General features: G+C 44.7%; 1 protein-coding gene across 1 annotated transcript in view; it reads right to left on the bottom strand.

Moving 5' to 3' along the window:
* Nucleotides 1-1534: 1534 nt before the first annotated feature.
* The window catches only part of RSF1 (remodeling and spacing factor 1), a 57912-nt gene continuing 33522 nt past the window's right edge, over nt 1535-25924 (bottom strand). Inside the window, exons 6-16 of the mRNA XM_063305947.1 lie at nt 23170-24848; nt 19162-19374; nt 17211-17315; nt 14461-14540; nt 13722-13776; nt 12922-13031; nt 10911-10978; nt 9831-10038; nt 8380-8603; nt 6025-6213; nt 1535-2906 (exon numbers count right to left, since the gene is read on the bottom strand). Of these exons, the coding sequence (XP_063162017.1) occupies nt 2338-2906; nt 6025-6213; nt 8380-8603; nt 9831-10038; nt 10911-10978; nt 12922-13031; nt 13722-13776; nt 14461-14540; nt 17211-17315; nt 19162-19374; nt 23170-24848 (3500 nt within the window). The 3' untranslated portion in view covers nt 1535-2337. The remainder of the gene's footprint in view (nt 2907-6024; nt 6214-8379; nt 8604-9830; nt 10039-10910; nt 10979-12921; nt 13032-13721; nt 13777-14460; nt 14541-17210; nt 17316-19161; nt 19375-23169; nt 24849-25924) is intronic.

The raw sequence follows: 25924 nt of genomic DNA, 5'->3' as shown, positions 1-25924 counted from the left end.
CCTAGAACTGATTGCGCCAGCCGGGGCAGATGGAAAGTGTAATCCAAAACATTAGAAGGAACTCAGGTAGCCTTGCCTTAGTGTGAAATATGATGCTTGAAATCTATTTGACGACAATAGGATCAACCAGGGATATACACTTCGTTTCCTCAGGAAGTAGGTATATTAACACTTTACTTTCTTCTCAGGAGTAACTCTCCTTGCCTACGTTGTCTTCTAAAAATATAGAAATATGGCTCTGGCATAGGTGAAGTAAAACACTGACTCACTGTAATACAAAATGAAAGAGAGGAAAACAACATCCTGCCTTAGAGTATCACCCCCTTGAAAGAAAAATTAACATTTATAAGAACAAGTCACCCATTTCGGTGGGTTTTCAGCTCTATCCTGCCATCAGAATAGATGCCGCAAAGAAAATTATGCCACCCAGCCAGAGTCATTTGCTTTGTCAACTACAGAAATATTGTTCAGGAAAGCCATTAAAAAAAAATAGTAGTAGTAGTTTAGGATTTTAAAAGCGGAAGGTAGAAACTTCGCTGGAATATTGTGTGTGAAGTTGGAAATGGGGGGGAAAGGAGAGAACCAAAGTTTCAAGATCAGGAAGATGAAGGGATCCCGATGTTTTTCGCGAGGCATTTCGTGAGCCTGGGTGCTGGCTTTAAAAGCCATAAAAAGCAGAGGTGTCTTAGAACACTTCTAAAATACAACATGGTGTCGAGCTAACAGGGCGGGCAAGGGGAGGCGAATTCTCACCGCAATTCTCAGCGGAAAGCAAGGAACCTAGCATCTGCGTAACGTCCAGAAGTTAGCACTTGAAAAGAGGGCGGCCGAGGGTTGATGCCCACTTGAATCTCATCCCACTGAGTGTGTTTCCAACATTCCAAGCAGCCCGTTGGGCACATAAAAGAAGAAAGGGAATCCAACAGAATTTCCAGGGAAGTGGGACGCAAGATTGCAATTGCCCGGATGTCTACTAATTGGCAGAGAACCGCTTCTGAGCAGGGGCTCTGTACTTACACTCGGTGTTTGCCATCAAGTCCCAAAGCAGGGATGCTGGAAGAGCCAGCATGACTCCCCAGAAAAGTCCCATTTTAAAAATCGGCTGGTCAAGTGATAGCTATTAAATGCATATTAAAAACCCAAAGATGCCAACAGGCCAGCCACTGCGGTTAAAATCTGCTGGAATCGTCCAGATAAGTAAAATTACAACACACACACACACACTCACACAAAATTCCTAAACAGAAAAGTCTCCCGGGAGGGGGGGGGGGATTAAATCCTGCTCTATTTCCATACTTCAATTTGAAGTAGATACTAAGAGCACCGAGTGCATTTTAAAAGTGGCTGGATGTCGCTTGATGAGGGTGCCACCATGGCTGAAAGTGGTGGCAAAGTCCGGCCGTTCCTTATTTATTCTCTCCCGGGAGTTAATTGTTATGTGGGAGACCAGCAGACGAGTAAAGACAGTACGAGGAGCCTTGTGCCATCCCCCTAGCGCTGTTTCAAACTACAGAAAGCTGAGAGTTTACAACTGTTTACTGTATGAAACACTTTTAAAATATGTTTATTGGGGGGAGGGGGAAGACCATGAATTAAAAAGACGATGCGAAAAACTTCTTTTCCGTGGAATTTCCTCCATCTCTGTCCACTGTGCTAATATTCAGGATCTTGCCAAAGTTGCGTTTTCAGAAAGGCAATTACTAAAATCAACTAAGGTTAAGTCAGCCTACGAGTCACAAAATGCAACAGTAAAGATATTCATTTCTTCCCCTTAAAATTGCAGGTTAAATTTAATCTAAGTTGTGAACATTTAAATAGAATATATATCTCCTATGAAAAATGTTGGAGCCCAAGTGCTTCTGTACCCTCCACCCCTTGTCCCTCCTCCCACCGCCCCAAAGTTTAGATTTTGGGCCCTGGCCAACTTGGAATGCCTTTGTTCAACCATCCCATTCCCTAACAAGTCTGTGTGCGCTCAGGAAATATAGAGTCAAAAATATACAAATCTCTCCTTTTACTACAACCTCTGCACGTGGATGATTTTTTTTTTTCCAGAATTATGGAACTGAATGACGAGGAGGGGAGGGAAAGCACGGGTCGTCCTCTTCAAAGAAGAGTTGCGGGGAAAAAAAAGAGAAGAAAATCTGGTCTCTTGGGGCTGGGGTGGCAGGGGGCAGGAGGAAAATTTTTTTTACCCCAAAACTGCAGGACTGGTGAAATTTTGACTGCTAAAAAGTGATACTGTAGTGGAGTCTTCTAGGAAAAATAAAACACCTTTTAATAACTGGCCCGCTGGTATGAGCTACCGTGGAATAAATTAGCACAAAAATGGAAGTCTTATAACTGTTCGCTGTTACAGACGTAATCCACAAGGTCGGTCACTCGCAAGAGTTCGTCTTCGTCCTCCTCCGCCCCCCCCGCCTCCGGGCCACCGCCCGTCCCATTGGGTGCCAAGCTGGCATTGGCTGTGCTGTCCTTGGAGGAGGGGGCCTTCTCACTGGGCCTGCCAATCAAGTTCTCGATCGTCTTGCCGGGGCTTTGTCCGTTGGTGGACGGCAGATCCACCAGGCCGTAGTCCAACGGGCTTTCGACCTTCCCCACATTGTCAAAGTCATCCTCCTCGTCGCTCTCTATCCGGTAGCAGGGCTTCTTGGTGGCGTCTTGCGGGGCGGGAGAGACGACGGGCCTATCCACAGGCACCGGCTTGCTCGCGTTGGGGTTGGCGTTGGGGCAGCTGTCCTCCTCGTCCGTTTCGATGCGATTCACCCGCTTGCGGGTGGGCCGCCCTTGCTCGTTGTCCTCCTCGCCTTCCGAGTACTCGTCGGTGGTGTGGCTGCGCTTCCGGACTGATCTTTTGGACAGCTTGGCAGGCTGGTCATCCTCAGAGTTCTTAGCCATGTAGCTCTCTGCAACAAGGATATCAGACTTAGGGTGGTTAGCAAAATCCGAAGGCAAGGAGAAGATGCAGCTGCTCTTCCCTTTTTTAAATAAACAGGCCACACTCCACATCAAACAGAACCACCTGTTTGTCCCAGGATAAAAAAGGGAGCCACTGTAAAATTTAAAGAAGTTATGTTACCCAAGACAATATTAGAGACATTTGTTATACTGTATTTCTATATGATTTGTTAAGACTTTACACTAGGGCAGTGTTTCTCAACCTTGACAGCTTGAAGATGTGTGGACTTCAACTCCCAGAATTCCCCAGCCAGCTTGGGAGTTGAAGTCCACACATGCCGGCTAGGGAATTCTGGGGGTTGAAGTCCACACATCTTCCAAGTTGCCAAGGTTGGGAAACACTGTACTGTACTAGAGAGGCCACAATAGGCCTGAACATTTAGGAGAAAACCTTCAGAGTCACATGGAGCAATATCAGGGCCATTATGGTCATTTTGGTCTCATGGTGCAATCTCTGGGCTTATTTGCTCAGAAAGAAGTCTTACTCCAGTACATTGAAACTCCATTTTTCTCAAGATTGACTCCCTGTCTATATGAACAGGCAGTACAGAAATAATGTAAATCAATAAATCAACCCATCAGTTTGCCTATCTTGGGGATTCTGTAGCCACATTCCTACATCACAGTTAGCCAGAAGATTTTTTTTTTCTTTTTTGGTGCCTTCAAGTCAGTGTTGACTCCTGGCAACTTCCTGGACAAGTCCTGCAATTTCTGGCATAAGGGAAAGTAGTTAGCCAGAAGAATCCTTTGTCCTGAGTTTGGATCTCCTGTTTAAACAGATAATATATATTTTTTTACACAACAGCCAATCAAACTTTGGAATTTGCTTCCATGAGAGGTGCTGCTGGCTACCAGCTTGGCTGGCTTCCAAAAAGGGTTGGACCAATTCATGGAAGTCCTGGGGATCCGTGGCTGTTAGCCTTGATGGGAGTGGGGCTGCCTCTGAAGGCCACCTGCTGGGAGACGGGTGGTCTCCCGTGGGCAGTTGGTGGCCCACTGGGAGAAGAGGCTGCTGGACGAGACAGGCCAGGGGTCCCATCCGCAGGGAACAGCTTAAGTTCTTATGTCATGATGAAGTGCTACAAAGCCATAAGCAGGTGGTTTGCAAGACATGACCCTTGAGGAAAGAAGCCAGGGTTTCTCAACCTGGGTTCCATGGAAGCCTAAGGTTCTGCGAGAGGTCACTAGGGGTTCCCTGGGAGATCATGACTTATTTAAAAAGTTATTTCAAATTCGGGGAACTTCACAATAAAGAGGAAAGTTTCATTCTTCATTTTTAGTTTAAGAACACGGTCAGTGCATCTAGACTGGCCTACCCATGGAACGAGTAGAATCGTTTTGTAACTTCTGGCCTATATCTGAGCCTGAATGTGCAGGGGTTCCCCGAGGCCTGAGAAGTATTTCAAGGGTTCCTCCGGGGTCAAAAGGTTGAGAAAGGCTGCTCTATTGGATGCTCTTATATTATATTGCTCTGATGGTTAAACATGAGATGGGAATATCCTGTTTTATATAATGCGTGTGTGCACGTATGGATGCTATTTGTCATAGTTAACCTGGCGATTTATTTCAGATTTTGCAACATAGCAAAAATCGTTGTTGTGCTGGTGGCAAATGCTAACTTGCTACCGTTTCAGACTGAGAAGCCTGGCTCGATGGGGCAGGCTGAGGGGAGACAACACCCTGATAAAGGGGCTAAAAATGCCAGCTGTCCCTCGGCCTCACCTGTCCAGGTGCAGTCGGGCTTTCTCCTAGGACAACCCTCTGGGAGGATGCCTAATACTGTCTGAAAGGTTGGCAGGCTCCTGCCCTAGGTCCAGCCTTGGCTATCCTGCTCCATGAGAACAAGCCACAAGAGAACAGGCAAGAACCAATAAAGCTGATTGTTGTTTCTTGTATTGCTGGACTAGACACAGCATTTCAGAAAGCAGACTGAACAGCTAGGATCTATCCTTCAAATATAATCATCCTGCTTTTACAAATACGCAATTATAACAATTATAAGTTGTTACATCAACGTACATTGCTTTCCCAGCAATGGTATCAGCTGAGGATACAGTCTTGATGCAGCTACATGTATAGCCCAGCTTTGTACATGAAGCAACCGAGAACTATGTTTAAAACCCTCTTGAAAGTTTTCTCACATTTTCTGCCACGGCAATTTAATGCTTTGGGGTTGCTACTGCTTAGAATGATTTGGTGCTATGAGATTCTAAACAGGTTATCAGGATGATGTCAGATATCTGCAACCTCCAGATCAGTGTTTCTCAACCTTGGCAACTTTAAGATATGTGGACGTCAACTCCCAGAATTCCCCAGCCAGCATGCTGGCTGTGGAATTCTGGGAGTTGACGTCCACATATCTTAAAGTTGCCAAGGTTGAGAAACTCTGCTCCAAATACTACTTTACTTATAGAGAGGTGGGAATCAGTATGCCTTTACAGTTTTTTTGTTGAATACACGTGAATTTAAAGGCGTATCGATATTGTGATCCTTCTTGATTTTCTTCATTTCTGACTCACCAGACACTTTTGGATCAACACACAAAAATGCTTCAGTGTTGTGACCCTTGTCTGAGACTCTTGGGGTAGATAATACAGTGCTGCACTGGAGAGACCTGGGTTCAGGTCCCAACTGTGCCATGAAGTTGACGGAGTGACCTTGGACTAGTCACTATTTCTCAATCTAAACAACCACGCAGGGTTGATAAAACTGGGAAGGCGATGAACACTTTGGACTCATGGAGAAAAAGTGGGGAATGAATGAATGAATGAATGAATGAATGAATGAATGAATGATAACAAATTTGACACTGAACAAACAGCTAATTATCTCAATGCACTTGGCTTGGGAAGGCTGCTTTGCGCTGATCTGGACCCCCGTCCCTGCCAAACTGTATTCAGCGGCGCAAGGAGAGCCTTCCATGATTTTATTTATATTTATTTATTTACATCTCAAATTCCCATCACTGCCATCTCCCCCGAGAAGGGGACTCTGGGCGGTTTACAATCAAATGATTGCGGTGGGACTTAAACGTGATTAATAGTATGAAATAAATGGTTATCATACCTTCACTGTCTGAACTGGAGAGCCTGCGCTTATGTATCCTTCTCAGCTCCTTCCCGTATCGGAAGCTTTTCTGAGAGCCCTCGCTTTCCGAGTCTTCCTTGTAGTTTACTTGTCTCTTCTGATTCCGCCGAGATCTTCGTCTTGTTTCCAAATAATCCTCATCGCTGTATTCTGAAGAAGCATCCGTTTCTGGGCAAGGCAGGGAACCAGGAAATAAGGCAGGAAGGAAAACGTCTAGGTCGGTTTATCTGGAGCAGTGTTTCTCAACCTTGGCAACCTTAAGATGGGTGGACTTCAACTCCCAGAATTCCCCAGCCAGCCATGCTGGCTGGGGAATTCTGGGAGTTGAAGTCCACCCGTCTTAAAGTTGCCAAGGTTGAGAAACACTGATCTAGGGCGCTGAATACTCTCAGCTGCACGTCTATTCAGATATGACCTAAGTATTTAACTCCAGCCACCCCCTCACTCTAAAGAAGAACTTGGTCAAAAGAAGGATGTATCGAATGGTCTGACCCCAAAACAGGGCCGTTCCAAGTGCTTCAGCCCATTTCCAGGTCGGAATGCACTGCAATGGAACAGGGCTACGCACATACGGTAGGCAAAATGTTTCAGGACCGCTCAGTACGTGCCTTTTCTTTCCTGTCTGAAAATGCACAATTCCAACAGAGACAAAGAAGTTTTATTTGTTTTTTATTTCATTTTTTTATTCAACAAATTTATAAGGCCGCCCAACTCACACACGATGACTCAGCCTGGCTCCCAGAAACCCTCTTCTCCAGTTGCAATAGCACCAACTTGCTTGTATTACTTTAAGATCCCCTCGGTAATTATCACCATCAGCCTAATGTTACATGGACTTGTAGATAGCGACTTTTCTTAATGGCGAGTTTGGATGTTTTGGGGGGTTAAATAAATGAAGATTAAGTCATACGCTTTGAAGTCAGTAGGACCCATCTGGCAGGCCACCCTATTTATTTACAAAGTATTTATTTCTATATTTATAGTATAATCATATAATACTATGTATGTGGAACAGCCCTTGGAAACTGATTGGCCACTGCCAACATTGTTGACTGGGATCCTGTATCCAAATTGTGTTTTAACGCTCTGGCTTCTACACTGGAAATGGCATCCCTAAATAAGTCCCTTATAAATATATAATGTATATATTACTATATTTATATGATTGTCTTTTTTGTTATAAGAATGATAAACACATAAACAATAAAGTATAAATTACTATTGTTGTTCCTGTTATTATTATTATTAAATTATTAAACTAAATTATTAATTAATAAGGTAATCCATCTTTTGGGTAACTAGGTATCGCAAGATACTGAGCAGAAGAGACCAGATATGAAGGTATCTTTTTACATCTTTATGATAAGTGTTCCAAAATACGAGTAGTCCTCTATTAACGACGGTAATTGCGACCAGAATTTCCATCGCTAAGCGATGCAGTTGTAAAGTGTGACATCACGTGATCTCTCTGTTTAGCGACAGCAGTTCTGGCAGTCCCCTGTTACTGTCATTAAGCGAAGACTGCACAGGTCATTAAGCAAGGACCTCGTGTGATCACAACTTCCAACTTCCTGCCGGCTTCCCCACTGACTTTGCTTGCAGGAAGCTGGCAGGATACATTGCAAATTGCAACTATGTGACCGGATGTCATGAGTGAGGATGGCGAGCAGGGGGCTCCCATCCAGGCTGTAAAGCGCATGCGTAGCACTGAGGAATTAGGTAGCCATTCCAAGAGACACCGATCGGGCCCGCCTTAGCCTTTGGGGTTTATATGTCTGGGTTTTTCCCACGCTTCTTCAGTTTGTTAGGATTTCCCTGTTATGTAGCAACAATAAAACACTAGAGACCTGTTCCTTGTCTCAGCGTGGTTCCTGGCTGCTAGGACACCGGAGGGGCGCTGCAACAGACAGAACTATGAGGACTGGTTGTAAGTACCACTCGTTCAGTTCCATTCCAACTTCGAATAGTCACTGAATGAGTGGTCTTTAAACGAGGACCACCTGTACAGGTTTATATAATATGGGTGGCAAGAGTTTCCAGTGGTCTTGGGTTTATCAGGACTATTTAGTGGCAGTGATTGAATGCCTATTTTCATTACCCCTGAACTGAGCTAATAAAACTATTATCCATTTATTTTGTTTATTCATTTACTGACAAGCACTTCTCTATAGTTCAGCTTTAAAAACTCCAGGGGGGTTATGCAGTATCAGGAGCAAAAGACAATTTAGAAATGGCCACCCAAAACGAAGCATCCACTGTATCAATCATTAGCTGCTGGATGTTGATCAGGATCACTCAGTCCTTTGGACCAGCCATCAAGTTACGACGACTTACCAGATTCGCCACTTAAGTTATCCTCAGAGTCTTCCTCTTCATCATCTTCCGAGTACCTTTTCTTGATTGTTTTTCTCTGTAGCCGTCTGCTCTGCCTCATTGGCCTAGGATGGTGCCGTCTCGGCCTGCGCTTGGAGAACTCCGCATCGCTGTCGTCATTTGATGGCTGATCCTCTTCGCTTTCATCTAGGTTGTCGTCCGATACCACAAACTCATCCTGAGATCTGTATGGACAAAGATTAGTGGGGAAGATATTTAAAATTAAAGAATTTCGACTGAAAACACACTTAGCCTGATTAAAGACTTGCATTTTAAGTGGGAAAAAGCACAGATCTATAGGTTTTCATCCTCTGATGGCAAGGATTCACTCTCTGAATTAACGGTTTCAACTATTAACATGTTGTCTTTTCAGTAACAGGACCGTGGGACCTATCAAAACGAGTACCTGTGCCTTCTAAAATGCCTGACAGGAAAGCCTTATATATGACATTTGTACGTCAGAAAGGGTTCAAAATTGTTCTTTAAAATGTAAGTAGAAAGCCTTTTTAGCTCTTCTGGTGCAGTCACATAGACAAAACATCTTCCCCCAAAGCAGGGGGGAGACAGCTGTGAGAACGCAACCATTTCAAATTCTTTTCCTTCCCCAAGGAAACAGAACCAGATTGTTGTGTCACCACTGCTGTCGCTAGATCCTGTTGAAGGAGAACTGTGGTAGTCTGTGGTAGCCCCAAATCAGGAGGAGTCTGGAAGCATTTTTTCTAACGAACAAGTGTTACTAAAAGGCGTCAGCTTTCGTGAGCTGCATGCGTCTGATGAAATACGCGGCAGCTCATGAAAGCTTACGCCTTTGAATAAAATGTCTTAGTAGAAGAAAACCAGACTCCTGATTTTTCACTGTCATTCCAGTGACCTCTGGTGCTGAAATTTGGCACCATAATAGCAGGGAGCTCTGGAGTGTCCCAGGTGGACCATGGACTATCCAGTCCTGCTTTTAATGATACCAAAAGCTCAAAAACACGCTTTCTAGTATCAGAGCCCCAAGTAATTTTTGCAGAGTGCACCCCTCTTTAGAGGAAGGAGCAGTCCTTCCATTATTCCACAGCCCTCACTGAAAGAAAATTCAGCTGGCACCCCATCAGTTTTGGTTCCTGGAATGAAATGGCATCTTTTACTCTTGGTTTCAGGCAGCAAAATGTCCTCAGCTGGGCTGCTAAGGCGGCAGATAGGAAAGTCTACATTCAAATGCAAATGCAAAACTGAAAAATGGCCATGCTAATGCAAAGAAGGGGAGAGAAGAGCTTTTTACCGCCTCCACCCTATTCCCTCCAGGTGTGCTGGACTTCCACCCAAGACAGAAAGGCGGCCCCGAGGGAAGGAGAGGCACTCCAACTGGAAGTCCAAGGTGCTTGGCCGGCCCCACTTGCACGCCAAGAGACTTTAGCACGTCTCACCCTTCGCTGATTCTGAACTCATCCTCGCTCTCTTCTTCATCCAGGTTGCTGTCACTGTCCAGGTCATTCAGCCGCCGCCGTTTCTTGCGGCGGACAGCAGCGGCTCTAGGAGGCCGTTTGCTGTCCTTTCTTTCTTCCTCCAGGATGGTGGAAATATCCTTGCCTCGATGCCCTGTGATGTTAGACATATCCTTCCCTCTTCCGCCGCCTACATTCAGGAGGACCAAGATGAGGGGAACCATGAATTGCTGTAGGCCTTCTTACTCCCCACGCTTTTCTTCCCCTGCTACAAACCTCCCTTCCATAAAACAAGGGGGCGCAATGTTTTTCGGATCAAGAGCCACACCTGGCTTTGGAATGGCATGCTGGGGGCCTCGGTCCCTCAAAGTGGGCAAAGAAGTAATACTGTGTTACTCATTTGATTTAATGGTCATGTGATTAAGATGAGCACAGCCAGTAAGACTGCTCCCCCTGTAGTTAGTGGTTTCCCAATTCTATCATATCACCTTGGGGGCCACATTCAAGGCTGCTGAGGGACTGATATGACCAGGAGGATGCCAGATGTGTACCTCCACCAGAAAAGGTGGTCAGAACTGCTGATAAATGGGGTATCTCTCCCCTTTGCACAAAGGAAGTCAGAAGTTCAAAGGAAGTTAGGACAAGGTAATGATATTCAGGATTTTGATTTTATTTTTTTCCTTGTCTTCCTTCCAAGTAAATCAGGAATGTATACATAGGATTCCTCCCTCCTCTTCTCATATTCTTTTACTCCAACAATCCAGCAAGGGAGATTACATTATGTGACAGCAACTAGCAAAAAATGGGCCAAGTGGATCCTAAACTCGTGTCACTTTGGCCTGATTTCAAGAAGTTTGGTAAGAAGAGGATAAAAGCCGAATACCACTGTTTCTGCATTCCGCAAATACACAGTTCTCTTGCCCCCGAGTGAAACAGCTCAGCATCTAAATCCCTCAACCTAAATTCAGTATCTGCCATGCCAAAATTCAGAATAACCCATTCACTGCTCAACTCATCCACATATTTCTCTAATACTATCCAAATTTGGCCTCCAAAGCTCACCTCCTCCATCAGCCTCCTTGATGTCATCTTCTATGGCTTCATCAATGGCCTCATCAAATTCATCAAACCTGGGGAAATAGGATTTGATGAGGTGTGTGTCAAATCTTAGCAACTCGGCTTAGCAACCACACAGATTTTCTCCAGGAAAATAGGATTTACTCATATTTATTTATTTCTATCCCATCTTTATTTTGTGCAACTCAAGGTGATGTGCATAACAGTCCTGCATCCTTTTTTCCCATGAACAGCAACCCTGTGAGGTGGGTTGGGCTGAGAGAGAGAGAGAGCACACGCATGCAACTGGCCCAAAGTCACCCAGGCAGCTTTTGTGCCTAAGGGGGGACTACAACTCACAGTCTCCTGGATTCTAGCCCAGCACCTTCACCACTGCACCAACTGGCTCCCTAAAAGTTTCTGCAAGGTTTTGAACTGAGGATGTCCTGCATGTGAAGCAAGTATTCTAACATTAGTGCCACTGAAATAATATTGTGCCTCAAAGTAACATTACCTGTGCCTCAACCACTCTTCAAGGGATAAGCAACCAAATATAATAAGGCAACTGAAGAGTGAAAGGTATCAACTACTTGTAGTTTTTTATCCAACTAAGAATCATTATTTTACAAGCATGCTGGTTATCAGGTCAATCACCCACCATTCTCATGTTTAACTAGACTGAGCACACAAAGAGGAAATGAATTTTTGTTCCCACTGATGATCAACAGTATTTGGATTCCTTTATGCTAAGATGCAAAGAGGAAGAGAATTAACTTTACCTCACCAAGGAAACATTTGGATTGTTTATTCTCTTACTTCACAAATGTTTGAAAAAAGAAACATTACTGAGATCTACTACCTTGCAAATTCTGTAGCATACCTTCTTATGTTTGGTTTACACAAGCAGGATAAACTTTATGATCCCCTTGATAGATTATCGGCACAAAATATTAAAAATGGACATTAATTTCCCACAATGTTTTCTTTGTTATTCCTTCTGAAAGGAAAACAGCTTGTCTTGTTCCTTCAGGGGTAATCTGCCTTTTTTTACATAACAGAGTGACACAAGGGGAGGGATGAAAAGATAGCTATGGGTCCTTTCAAACGTTATAGCAACTTGGAAAATGCGTAAAAGCAGCCAAGGTGAAGCATTTCAGAGTCATGCTAGTTTCAAGGGCCCTTTCAAACTGCTACTTCTATAAAAGGGCTTCATTTCCTTGGGGCAAGGGAGGGGGCACCTGCAGGGTAAAGAATTCTTTACATCTCTTGGAAACCTGACAACTTGTCTAAAAGTCCCAGAAATGGAGTACAAAATGGAATGTTCTTCAAGGAAGGGAGGAAGAGTTAGGGTTTCTAGAACCCTAGGCAACTTTGCAGAAGTTATTCTAATTAGGGACATCAGAAGGCCGCATGGGAAAACAGCGCAGAAACTTCATGCAGCGAGCAACCCTCGTGGTGGCAGAGGGAAGCCACGGATGCAGCTAGCTTTCTACCCCATCCGATGGGCCACAGATTTCCCATCCCTGGCTCAAAACATCCAACTTTCCACCATACTGCTGGTGCAGCAATATGGGTGGAACGCATTGGAGTGTTTGAGCCAGGGATGGGAAATTGGTGGCCCACCAGATGCTGCTAAACTACAAGTCCCAGGATCTCTCACTATCGGCCCCACTCCTTCAGACTGCTGGGGGCTATAGTTCAGCAATATTGGAACAGGTAAAAGTTCCCCACTCCATAGCTAAACCCAATACTCCTCTTTCCATATAGAACTATCTCAGGAGCAAGGCTTGAGTCCTTGAGTCAACCTCTTGGCAAAGCAAGGTGTGGGAGGGGCAGGAAAAGGGAAGAACTTCCAAACCTCCAAACACTTTGGGGATGAGGAAGGTTGAGTTGAAGCAAGTCTTCCTCCGTTGCTGAGACACCTGCCATTTCCTTCCACCCTTAACTGCTGCAGATTTCCACTTGTACACGTTGAATTGGAGACATCGCATCTCCCAAATCCAGAGAAGTAATTTACCTGTAGCTGATACACTTCCGCTGCCTGGTTGACCTCCTTTCAAGCAGCTTTGCCTTTGATTTCTTGGAATCTTTCTTCTTTTCATCCACAGGCTCAGGGATTTCAGGCTCCTGTTTAAAAGACAACCCCTCTTTAAATACCCCATCAGTTGGAGTCGACATAAGAACCTCCTACTTTTCAACCACTTAAGCTCAGCCTCAATCCTGTTTGTGGTCAATGGAAAGAAATGTATAGTTTCAGACCTTCACCCCTAGCCAGCATCCACCTATTACTAAATGAGGTTCTCCTCTCAAATCTTGCAAATAACAGATTGCCCAACAACAGGGGCCAAGGGAAAGGCAGGCAACAGAGGCCTTCCTTCAAATCTACAAAGGCAAATGCTCACCTTCAAAAGCCACTGAAAGCAGAGAGGAGAGCAAGATAAAACCAAGCTACCCTTGATTCTGAGTGATCAGGGAACTGGGTTTAGTGCCAATGACAGCTCCTTGTCTCTCCACGTGAAGAGCAGCTGAAAGATAAACTCTCCTTCCAGCTGAGCTTGTCTTGTGACAACCTTATCCACGTGTCCATGCAGTGTTTTTGGCAGCAGTTTTCCACTGCATTCTTCTGGGATAGCAGAAGAACAAACCAAATAGCATGAACCAAATTATTTTAGAAAAAAAAAAAGAACAAGGGTGCAAATATCTATGACTAATGCCACGTGTACCAATTCTGCTTTTTCCCAGATATAATATTTTACCGATTTTCAGCACTGGGTCCTTAACTGAGAGCAAAAGGCATGGGGGATCCGTTTCACTTACCCGTGGAGGAATGATATTCTCGATACTAATACCCACGTAGACAAGGCGTTCCTTCCTTGGAGAGAAAAACAATACAAAAATGATATTTTTTCATAATACAGTCTGCCTATCCATTCCCCCTTTACTGCAGTCCCAATGAAGATCACACCCCGTCATCTTTCTAAAAATATATGCAGCTTGGCTTTGACAGTCTTATGTGGAGTTCCTTCATTTCCTGCTTCTTGCCTTCCAAAGTTTTTGAGAGACTTGGACAGGACAGAACCTGACAATATAGCACAAAGGGTCCTGATTTGTATTATTTTCAACAGCAGCATGGATTTTCATTTCCTGTTCCAACTGAAGGCCTTCCTGAGATTTTCTACAAATGTGGGCAGTTAGTAATGGAGCAGTCTACGTGTCACAGAACAGCTGGGAAGAACGTCAACTATGGTAACTAGTATTCACACGGTAGTGCGTGAAATATGTGTCTATTAAGACATGTACAAAATTTGGCAATTCAGCCTCTTGAGCCTCTTCCAATTCTGGGAATCTACTTCTAAAACCCTACGGTCCTGAAGAGATGTAGCATGCTCCAATGGAAAAACAACATTCTGGATTTCTCTGGAGCAGTAACAAAGTTCTTGATTTTCCAAAATGTTCAATGTTTGAACAGACAAATTTTGCACATCTCTAGTGTATACGTGCCTCTTTTTAGTGGGATTATACTCGCTAAACCTCTGGCCAATTAATATTATTATACCTTCGTTCTGCACGCTCTTTCTTTTTCAAGACAACATCCAGGTCCTGTAGCTGTTCTTCTAACTTCTCACAGAGCAATTTCTATGGGATTAAAACAAAATAACACTATTACATTAGCATATTCCAAAAATATCTTTCCGTAGTCTGTTTCTTAGCAGGCCTGCTCCCAAACACCGTTCAGAGTAATAGCTACTTAGGGCAATATTAGAAGAAAGAATGGATCTGAATGCCAAATTTGGAAACATGGAAATTTGGAAAATCCAAATAAAATGTCTACATTTTGAAATACATCCCATGGTTGTAGTAAGTTCCAACGTATTTTTAGATCTGGTCTTGCAATTTAGGGCCATAGGGTTGTCTCCAAAGCACTGCTTTCAGAAATGCTATCTATTCCAGAGAAACAGTTGACTGGGCGAGCAGTAATTAAAAAAAAATTCATAACATGTAAAATGTTTAAGGCAGAAAGGAAAGCTCAGAGGGCAACAAGAGCTTGCATCAAATTAGGCGCAATCATAGCTGGTAGAAGTCCAAGATCAGCCATGATTAAAATGGAGGCAATTTGCCCCCAGGATATAAGGAAAATGGCTGTTATGATACTAATGGCTGCTTCCAATTTACTTGACTCTATTAAGGACAAATAATTTAGAAAAATTATTATACAAATTACAAATTAATACAATTAATTAATTAATTAATTAATGGGCAAGGCAAACCATTACAATCTCTTCCATATGTTTCAGGAGTGATCTGACCTTTCTAAGATTTAACTCCAACATTATTTGCCTTCTGTAAGATGAACTCTTCCGGAAGTCATTTAGGGCATTATGTTCCCTAGTAGTTATCAGTGGGTTTTTCAGTATTTTGTTTCCATATTATTTTATTTCCTGTGTTTTATTCCTTGTTGTAAGCTGCCAAGAGTCTGTCTGGACTGCAGCAGAGTACAAATTTGATAAATAAAAAATAATGATACAGAAGGTTGTATCTCTTCTGAAATATTTGGAATGATCTCCATACCACAGGAATAAAATCAGCTTGCACTATATTCTTTGTATTTTTTTTTTTGCCTCATAGAAAAAAAAGGAATCAATGCAGAAGCATGAACCAAAGTTTCAAAAGTTATTCCAAGAATGGAAGGATATTGCCCGACTCATCCAGAGTCGTAAAGTTTGGTAAAGCTAAAAAAATTTTTCAGCGGCCAAGAAAAAAGATGCTAAGACTGCAGTTCTCCATTGAACCCAAGTTGAATTCATCCTGAGGAAACCTTTTAGAACCACTCTGATTAGCTTAGGCTGATGCACATGGGGGTGAAGATGTAAAACATACTGTACATACAATAAAATATATATATATGTTTGCACATTTATGGTAAATACTGCATATGCTACAATATGTTGGAAAATATAAACGCTTACACCAAGCAATCTGGATATCCTATCTATCTTCCCCAATATTCCAGCCTTCTTCAATCCTTTGACCTCCAGAAGTGGGGCTACAACTTCCAGAATTCCCAACCAACGTAACTGAATTTGGGGAGCTGCTGCTCCACCACGTCAGGAAGATCAAAATCCAATTGGCCATCCAGCCCCAACATCTCAAGAAGGTTTGTTGGGAGTTCCTGGGATGGGTGAGGCACCAGGCCTTCTCCAGAGAAGGCCCCAGGCTCTGGAACATGCTTCCCCTGCAGGTATGTTTAACCTCTTCCATTACTGCATTTTGCAAGGCAGTAAAAACAGTACATTTCCACCCTGCCTTTGGCCCTTTTTGGGCATTCATCTTCCACATGCATGGATCTTACAATTTTGGCTTATTTTTTAAGGTCTGTTCTGCCTTATTCATGCTTTGTTGTTCACTACTCAGAGTGTTAAGCGCAGCCTTTCTCAACCTTTTGACCCTGGAGGAACCCTTGAAATATTTTTCAGGCGTTGGGAAACCCCTGCACATTCACGCTCAAATATAGGCCAGAAGTTACAAAATGATTCTATTTGTTTCACGGGCAGGCTTGTCTATATGCATTAACACTGTTCTTAAACTAAAAACAAAGAATGACACTTACCTCTTTAACGTGAAGTTGCTCGGATTTGAAATAATTTTTTAAATAAACCGCGATCTCCCAGGGAACCCCTAGTGAGAACCCTAGGGTTCTCTCGTGGAACCCTAGGGTGCCACACAACCCTGGTTGAGAAACCCTGGTTTAGTGAGTGGGTAGTTTACAAATATATCTATTTTATCTTTATTTACAGTCTATTTATACTGTAATTTACATGTTTTTAATTCTGATTTTATTGTAAACCGCCCAGAGTCCCCTTTTTGGGAGAGATGGGTGGTGATAGAAATTTGAAGAATAAATAAATAAATCTGTTTGTTATTCAAATTTTATTACCACCCATCTCCATAAAATCAAGCTACAACAATAATATATATATATATGAATGAATGAATGTTGTATATACGTACATACAAAAGATGTCATGCGGGAAAAGTCTGGCCTAGGCTGCCTGGAAGAGGCTACCCAAAGTCTCAAAAAGAGCAAGGCCGCCCGCATCATGAGCCACTTCAACCTTTTAACAGCAGACACTCAGCACTGAGTCAGGGACTATCTTCATCAAAAACAGGAGTTTTTATTCACGTTACTCTGCAAATTTATTAACGTCCCCTAATGGAATCCAGGAGAGTCTTTTTCACAACAACACCACTGCTGAAGGCCTGAGCGGGAAGGAGGGGAAAAGGAAAAGAAACCAAAACAAAGCCTACGTGTTGGCAGGGCGGGCAAAACCACTCGCCATCTGGAATGATCATCAGCGGGGGTCGGAGGCACGCCGTGTGGTAGCCACTGTCACAGGAGTCGCACAAAAGGATCTGCGGAACAAATCACACCATCAGCCCGACTTTGCGTCCCAGCGTGGATGCCTTTGTCCAAGATGCATCTCCTTTCCATATGTTTCAGGAGATACAGCACCTTGGACGACCCAACTGTTACTTTGGCTCAAAAAGGCAGAGCGAATGAGGCAGACAGAATTCAGCTCTTTTAAGCACCAACTGAGTTTGATCACAGGCAGCTGAGGGCATGAATAATTCACCTGCTGAATTATTAGAGAATCTGAAAGTAACTTAATCAAGCCGCATGTGTGTATTTACAACCCTCGGTTAATTCCCTACTGCCTGCAGAAGGTCTAAAATGGGCAATGAATGCTCCTGTAGGGTAATGCAGCTGCTGTAGGCTCAAATGGGAAACTAATATACCTTGGATTCTTACAGAGAAGTGCAGCTGAAATCTACTCTAGAACGAAAGGATTCTGCCCCATCCAGCGTGTTCAAACTAGGTAATATTCTGTATTCTTACACAGTCCTATGAGAGAACTAGAAGAAATGATATTTGACAAGATCAGGAGAAGCAAAAGAGAAAGATAACAAATAAAAGTGGAAAAACAGGATCAAGGGTTTACTGGGATATCCCTGGAAAAGCCACAAGTCATTGCTGGAAGCAGGTCAAGATGGCAGGCATTTGTCCATGCAAATACATGGAGTTCAGCCCGATTCAGGAGCATCTCACTAATTAGCGGGGAGCTCATCGATTTCAGTTGCATTTTACAATTTAGAAACTGGAAAAGAGCCCAAAGCAAAGGCCCAAGTAGTTCTATGATGTTTAAAAACCAGCCAGGACTCCTGGGAAATGGCCAGCTTGTTCACCAAAGCACAATTTGCAGAGATCTTTGATTGGCAGTGAAGCCACTGGACACGTGTTAAGTTGACACAGCCTTAATGCAAAGCGTGTCAGCATTCTGGACCTCCTCCATTTGAGCAGAACAAAAAAGGGAAGGCCTTTAAAAAGCAGCACATATACACCTGTTTTAGAGTACATACCTTTGTCCTAAAGCTACTATGAGGCTTTCTCATGAAGATGCCTCCAACTGTTCTCTCTCTGGTTTTATAAGTGTACAGGTAGTCCTTGACTTAAAATTGGGACTGGAATTTCCATCTTAAGTCATTACAGTCGTAAGTCGAATCACCACGTGACTGGACCTGATTTTATGATCATTTTCACAACGGTTGTTAAGCGAATCACTGTAGATAAGTGAGTCCAGCTTCCCCAATGGGTGTTTTTTGCCAGAAAACAGCAAATATCATCACAAAATGCAATCACGTGACCACAGGATGCTGCAACCGGTCAATGCAAACTGGTCGCCAAGCATCTGAAATGTGATCATGTGACCATGGGGGCGGGTGCAATGTTTTGCGGGCCATAAAGCACCCACTATGAGGCTGTCATAACTTCGGACTGTCGTTAAACAAATGGTCGTAAGTCGAGGACTACCCATTTATAGTAGAGAAGGGGCTGCTACTTCAAACCTCTGGCCACTATGGTCAAGATATAGGTATCTACCCAAATGTTTTAGTTTTATTGCTTGCCTGAGCTAATTTCCCACTCTCTCATAGCCTTTTAGGTTCGCTGGACCATCAAGCTACGGTAGCTCATGGGTGGAGTGATGGGTATGAATACTGTCTACTATTTTGCACCTTACGCCAAACCTCTGAACCATTATTTCCCATCTCATCTTGTCAACCGATCACAAACCAAGCTCTGAGGATCATGATTAGGCTTCTTTATCTCAGTTTGGGATTATGTCTGAATTCAGCACCTCTTCTGCAGAGAGCTCTCTGAATCTTTTTTCTACTGTTATCATTCCCAAAGATAAGAACCTACTAGCTCTGGGTGATTAGGGAGGCCACACTTCTTGCAGGGTTCATCATCATCTGCAGGTGCAGGCTCTTCCTCCTCCTCCTCCTCCTCTTCCTCCTCCTCCTCCTCCTCCGAGTCTTCCTTGTTCTCAGAACCTTCGCTTTCATCGTTGCTTGAGTATCTCCATCTGCCACGAGTTCGGGTACCAGCCCATCGAACTTTACTTCGCCGGGAAGCCTGGGGATTCAGCAATAAGAGAAACCTCTCAACTCCTGGACATCCTTTCCATACGTGACGGCAGCAGCTAGGGCTCCAGATGTCTTCCACGTCATGGAACACATACCCCTCACTTGCGTCTGCCTGAATAGGTCAACGATCGTAAGCACTTCCTAACATCTCCAAGGAAAGCCAAAAACCCGGTATGCCATAAATCACGGTGCAAAAAATCACAGTGACGGTTCCATGGGTTGTGCTCCCCTACAGACAAGAAACTTGCTTTATCTCGGAGTATCACATCAAACTACGCTACTGGTTATTCGAGATACAATGTTATGTTACCAAGGGAGTACGCAGCAAGCCTCCTACATATACTCTCAGGAGAGCTGCAAAAAGGCGATGAAAAGCTGCTGCCGCTGTAAATTAGCCACAGAGCATTGTGTGGTACAAGCCGTAAAAGGTGGGTATGTTCAGTTACGTTTTGGTAAAACAAGATAGATCCAGAATATGTGGTTTTATGGAGCTGACCTATTTCACCAAACAATCATTCAGATCACACGTATTTTGTCTGGGCCTGACTGTGACTAATCTAAAGTACAGGTAGTCCTCGCTTAATGACCACAATGGTGACCAGAATTTTGATTGCTAAGTGAAGCAGTCATTAAGTGAATCCGACCCGATTTTATGACTTTTGTGGTGGGCGTTAAGTGAATCACCTGGATGCCAAGCGAGCCACGTGGTCATGTGGTTCCCCACTGATTTTGCTTGCCAGAAGCCAGCTGGGAAGATTGAAAATGGCAATCATGTGACCACGGGATTCTGCGACAGTCATAAATGCAAACCAGTTGCCAAGCGCCCAAATCATGAATGGGACCGCAGGGACACTGCGACGGTTGTAAGTGTGAGAACCAGTCATAAATCGTTTTTTCCAACACCGTTGTAAGTCCAAACCATCACTAAACGAATGGTTGTTAAGTGAGGACTACCTGTGGAAATAACAGCTTTAAAACTTCTCCTTCTGGTTGCAATAGGAGAGAACAAGGGACAGACATTCAAACACAAGGCTTGTTGCAATTAGTTCTCATGATGATAAACCATGAATATGTTAACGGCTTCTCTAAAGGCAAGCAGAGTTGGGGTCTGTCATATATCAGGAAGATCATGCCGAAGCACAGAAGCAACCACCGAGTGGCTTGCTTCCTAGGTCCTAAGAGATGGCAAAGTTTAAAAGAGGGGATCTGGAGCATATCCTCCTTCTGGGAGCATGTGGGACAAGCAGATGTTCTTAGGAGAAGGCAGCCCTGCAAGTAACCCGGTCCTATGACAGGTAGGGCTTTAAAGGTGATAACCTGCATGTTGAACTGTGCCCATAACTACCCATGTCGCTGCATTCTGGACCAACTGGAGCATCCAGATGGTCTTCAGGGGCAGCCCTATGTAAAGTGTGTCGCAATAGTCCAAATGGGAAGCAACTAAGGCATGGGTGATCATGAGCAAGGTCTCCTGGTCCAGGAATGGACACAGCTGGCACACAAGTTGCAGCTGTGCAAAGGTCCCCCTGGTCACAGCTGTCATCTGCTCTTCAAGCAGAAGCCATGAGTTCAGGAGGACACCCAGACTGTGCGCCAAGTCTGAACAGGGCAGTGCCATCCAGTTTAGATTCAAAGACGGAAATACCCCAGTTCCCAGATCCAGGGGACCCAGAACCCAGAACCCCTCTGTCTTGGCAGGGCTTGAGCTGCAACCTGCTCTTCCCCATCCAGACCCTCACAGCCTCCAAATACTGGGTCAGAACCTCAACAGTTCCACTTGAATGGCCAGGGGCAGAGATGTCTAACTGGGTATCATCAGCACACTGATGATGCCTTACTCCATACCAACAGATGACCTCATACAGCAGCTTCATAGAGATATTGAAAAGAGGGGGATAGGGTAGAGCCCCAAGGCGCCCTGCAAAGCAGTGGCCTAGGGTTTGACCACTCTCCTCCCACCAACACCAACTGGAACTGGCCTCAAAGGAAGGAGGTAAATCAACAGAAAATGGTGTCCCCCACTCCCAGCCCTCTCAGCCAGTCCAGGATACCATGGCTGATAGTATCAAAAGCTGCCAAGAGATCAAGGATGAACCACCCCATCCCAAGCTCACCACAGGTCACCCACAAGTGTGACCAAAGCTGTTTCAGAACCGTGCCCCAGCCTGAGTCTCAACTGGGAAGGGTCTAGATAATCTACTTCCTTCAGGGCCCACTGAAACTGGAAGCCAACCACCTTCTCAACAACTTTCCCTAGAAAGGGAAGGTAGGAGACTGGGTGAAAATTGTCCAGTTTGACCGGATTGATGGATGGCCTCTTGAGAAGGGGGTACACCACTGTCTCCTTTAGAGCTGCTGGAACCACCCTCTCAAAGATGCCTCTTGCACTGCATGGATCCACCCACATTCCCGCTCCCTGGAGGCCCTAACCAACAACCACAACTACACCTTTGAGGACCCTGTCCACTCCCTCAGAACTAAGAGGCTCAAATTCTTCCCAGATAACATCACAAGACTGTGCCTCAGTCACCCCCATAGGACCTGGCCAGCTGGAGTCCAACTCACAGTGAATTCAAGCGATTTTATCCACCAGGTGTTGAGAATAGTCCTCACAGTGACCCCGTAGGTGCTCCAACGATCACTCCTGATCCAGAAGGGACCGAGTTGCTCTGGACAGGGCTGCTGGCCAATACTTGAAGGATGAAGTAAGGACAGAGAAATATGCCTTTTTCTCTGCCCTTATTGCCACAAGGTAGCTCTAACAAAGCCTCTTACCTGTGTCCAGTCAGATTCACTCCTAGTTTTCTACCAGCAGTGTTCTAGGTGTCTCTTCTGTTGCTCCAGAGGCCCTTTGAAAACTGGGGGCATACCAGGGTCTGTGCACAGTGAGAGTCCACCTAGGCACAATCCTGTCTAGAGCTGCTCCTGCAGCTACATTCTAGGCAGTAACCAAGGCCTCAGTTGCATCACGTATCAAAACCAAGCTCCCTCTGAAACCCAACAGGATCCCTCAACCATTAGGTGCCTTGGGTGGGCTGACTGAATAGGCCCCATCTGCTTGCTGATGGGGGTACTACAGTAAACTCCAGGGTCGCCATGACAAGAGACTGACGGCAAAATCACCCAATTCCAGATCGCGTAGTCACTGCCCTGAGACACAAACCAGCTCCGGCATGTGCCCCCTCTATGGATGGAGCTCACAACAAGCTGGGCAAGGTCCATGGTTGTCATGGTGGCCATAAAACTGCCTCTGAGCCCACCACCAAGGATGGCAGATTGAAGTCCCCCAGGACCATAAGTCTGGGAAACTCCACCACCAGCCCAAACACGGCCTCAAGCAGAATGGGCAGGGAGCTGGTACACTGGCAGAGCTGGCACAATGGCAATCACAAGCAAGGCCTCCCAAACAGGGCAGCCCACCTGACAATCTTCAGAGCCTCCCAACAGACAACAGCACGCACCCCCCACCATCCTGGTCAAGGAGTCGTGGTTGGTGCCAAACCTGAAACGTCTCTGGGCACTTATGCAATCTCTGCTGTGTTCCTTTACTAATTCCTCTGCTATTTACAAATACTGGTTTCAGGACAAAGTCTCTAAAACCCTGTAAATTTGTTATTATTGCTGAGAAAACTTATTTTAAAAACTGTCCTAATATGCCCAGCTTGGAATGAGTGATAGAGGGAGGTGATTTTAAAAAAAAAGTCGCTTTAATCTCTGGGTTTTTAACAGCATTAGCAACCACCAAAATATAAAAGACCACGGCCACTGCATCTGAATATTTCACCTTGTGGGTTTTAGAATTCATCGCCTTCTCTTGCTTTTTCGATTCTTCCTTCTTATCCTGCTTTTGCACAGAAGCCACCTTTTCCTCCTCTTCCTCGCTTCGTTTCTTCTCGGGTTTCTGATCTCGGGTCTCTACTATCTTGGGGGTGGGTTTAGATATCCGGGGGGACCTTCTCAAAATGCGACCGACGCTAACGACCTCCTCCTCCTTCCCAGCCGCTGCGTTCAGAGACTTGGCAGGAAGCGGATCGGTTTTCTTCCTACTTGAGATTCGGATTGTCAGCTTAATCCCGTCCTTCTGCCTCTCAGAGGTTATTTCCCTGTTCTCCGTCAGAGAACCGTCTTCTTCTGCAATCAGCTTATATTTACACTTGCTTTTTACAGATTCTTTCTTCACCTCAGAGGGTTCCTTGGCGGAGCTTGGGATGCTGCCTATCGTTGGCAGCTCTCTCTCTTCAGGTTCAGGGTCCTTGGGTGTGTCAGCCCCCTGCTCCTCCAACGCTCGGTTTTTGTCGGGGAGCGTCCTTTTGGAATCGGTTTCGTCTTTTCCCACCGCAGGTTTCTTCGACGAAAGGGCTGAGACAGATGGCGGAGCTGCATCTGGTCCGGCGAAGTCCATTTTCTCCTTGGAAGGACCTGTATTTTTCAAAGTGTCGGCATCTGAAGCAAGAGCCAGCTCTTTAGGGGACGGTGGCTTGGTGGGTTTTCCCAAGCTGTCCTTGGAAAGCATCAGGCTGTCGTTTGCTTTAAGAGCATCTTCAAGCTTCTTCGGAGGATCGTCTGCCTCGGATGGGGCCTCCACCACCCCGCCTGGCCTCTTCATCTCAACCGGGTTTTCACCTCCTTTGGGGCTTCTTTCCTCCTTCAAAGGCATGATGACCCCAATAGCCTCCTTCCCTGGATGCAAAATGCATCTCTCCACATCGCTGGTTCTTACGATTGTGCTGATACCCTCTTGCCCCCGTTCCTCCCCGAGGCCATTTTTCTCCTTAGGCAGGCTGGGAGCGTCTTCCTTGGGGCAAGGGGAATGGTCCAGTTTGTTATTTGGCGTGATTTTCTCAGTACTGATTTCCCCGTTTACTAGGAATTTCCCGTCGGTGATTGTAGGAACCCTCTTAAAGGTCTCCTCCTCCGGTTTCCCCCCTTCCTCCTTCAAAACCTCTTTGGTTGGGGTCATACATTTCCGCAAGGGACCTTTCAAGGGGCCGTCGTAATCATCTGTCAGCTTGATCTCTCGCTTTTTGAGTGGGATCTTTGCCTGCTGGTCGTTTTTAAGTTTCTCGTTCTCTTCCGCTGTTCTTTCTGCAACATCTTGGGGAGTTTTGACGCTGACACAGAACTCTGTCCTCTCTGGCTCACGGGCTGTTTTCTCTGCGTTGCTATTTAATTCTCTCGAATCTTTTGGCTCCAGCTTATTCTCCTTCACTTCTGCTTTATCGGGCTTAACATTCTCTTTAAAAGAGTCACTTTCTTCTTTGGTAGTTTGCGCTTCCCCATTGTTCTCTGAAGGTTTCTCTAGTTTTACGATAACGGGGAGCTTTATGATCTCTCTCTCTTCCACTTGTTCTACTTTAATCTTGTTTTCCTCTTCTGGAACTGAAGGAGGTGGAAGTTTTTCACATGGCTTTGGCAATTCCTCTGGCAGCTCCTCTTTTTCTTCCTTCACCTTTAATTCGTTTTCTGCTTATAAATAAAAACAGAGAAACAAAACAAAGTTATAACAAGGATAAGCATTAATTGCACCCAGCTCAGATCACGTGCTTGTGTGTGCTAACAGGACCGTGCAGTGCTTTGGAAAATATTCAGAAACAATGCAGGACAGCAACCACAGCACCTGTCTGCATCTCTTTAAAGTCCCTACTTTTCCCAGGAAGGTGAGGCTGCCCTCTGCAGCTACCATATATTCCAGGGGAAAGACACAGCTGCTTTAAAAAGATGCAGATAGGTGCTGCAATTGTGCCCCTGTGTGTTCCAACATTCCTTTTCAGAAGTGAATTCAAAACTACAAGATTGTGATTCAAATACATTTCAATGATCATCTTTTACTTGGAATGGCAAAATCACAAATCTCATCGATGGAATTGTCATAGTTTCCACTAAGAGAATCCTAGGAACAGTAGTATAGTGTTGAGAATTCTCTCCTACACGTGTCTTTGTTGATCCCTCCTCCTCCTACAGGCTGCACTATGCCACTACAATTCCCAGGTTCTCCAAGAAGGAATTATTATTACACATCTAAAATCTAGAGCAGCATTTCTCAATTTTAGTGACTTTAAAATGTGTGGACTTCAACTCCCAGAATTCCCCAGCCAGCATAGCTGGCTGGGGAATTCTGGGAGTTGAAGTCCACACATCTTAAAGCTGCCAAGGTTGAAAAACACTGGTCTAGAGAATGGAAGTAGAAAGGCTGGAATTTTTGTGTGTATATCAGAATGGGGGGCCGCTGAGTCTTCATGTGCGTGCTAATACCATGCCCCAGAAGGCCTATCCTGCACCTATCTCTGGAACCAGGCTTTGGGTGGTTTTGTGTTTGCTTGTCTGGAGCACAACCTCCTAATCAGCCAAGACCCTTCAGAATGATGTTCCTCTTGGAGGACCCTTGTTCACTTCAGAAGTAAATGCACAGTAATTTTGGTAAACTGAATTCCAGTTCAATTCTCAAATATTTTTGTATTGCAACAGTTAAAAGTCAAATTAGCCAAGCTTTTGAAACTTAGATGCTAAGGAGAATCAACAACAGGCCCTCCAAAGGATGT

Source organism: Candoia aspera, chromosome 5 (assembly GCF_035149785.1).
Source record: "Candoia aspera isolate rCanAsp1 chromosome 5, rCanAsp1.hap2, whole genome shotgun sequence".
NCBI classification, from domain to species: Eukaryota; Metazoa; Chordata; class Lepidosauria; order Squamata; family Boidae; genus Candoia; species Candoia aspera.
The sequence above is the reverse complement of the archived record's forward strand: the minus strand, read 5'-3'. Positions and strand labels throughout refer to the sequence as shown.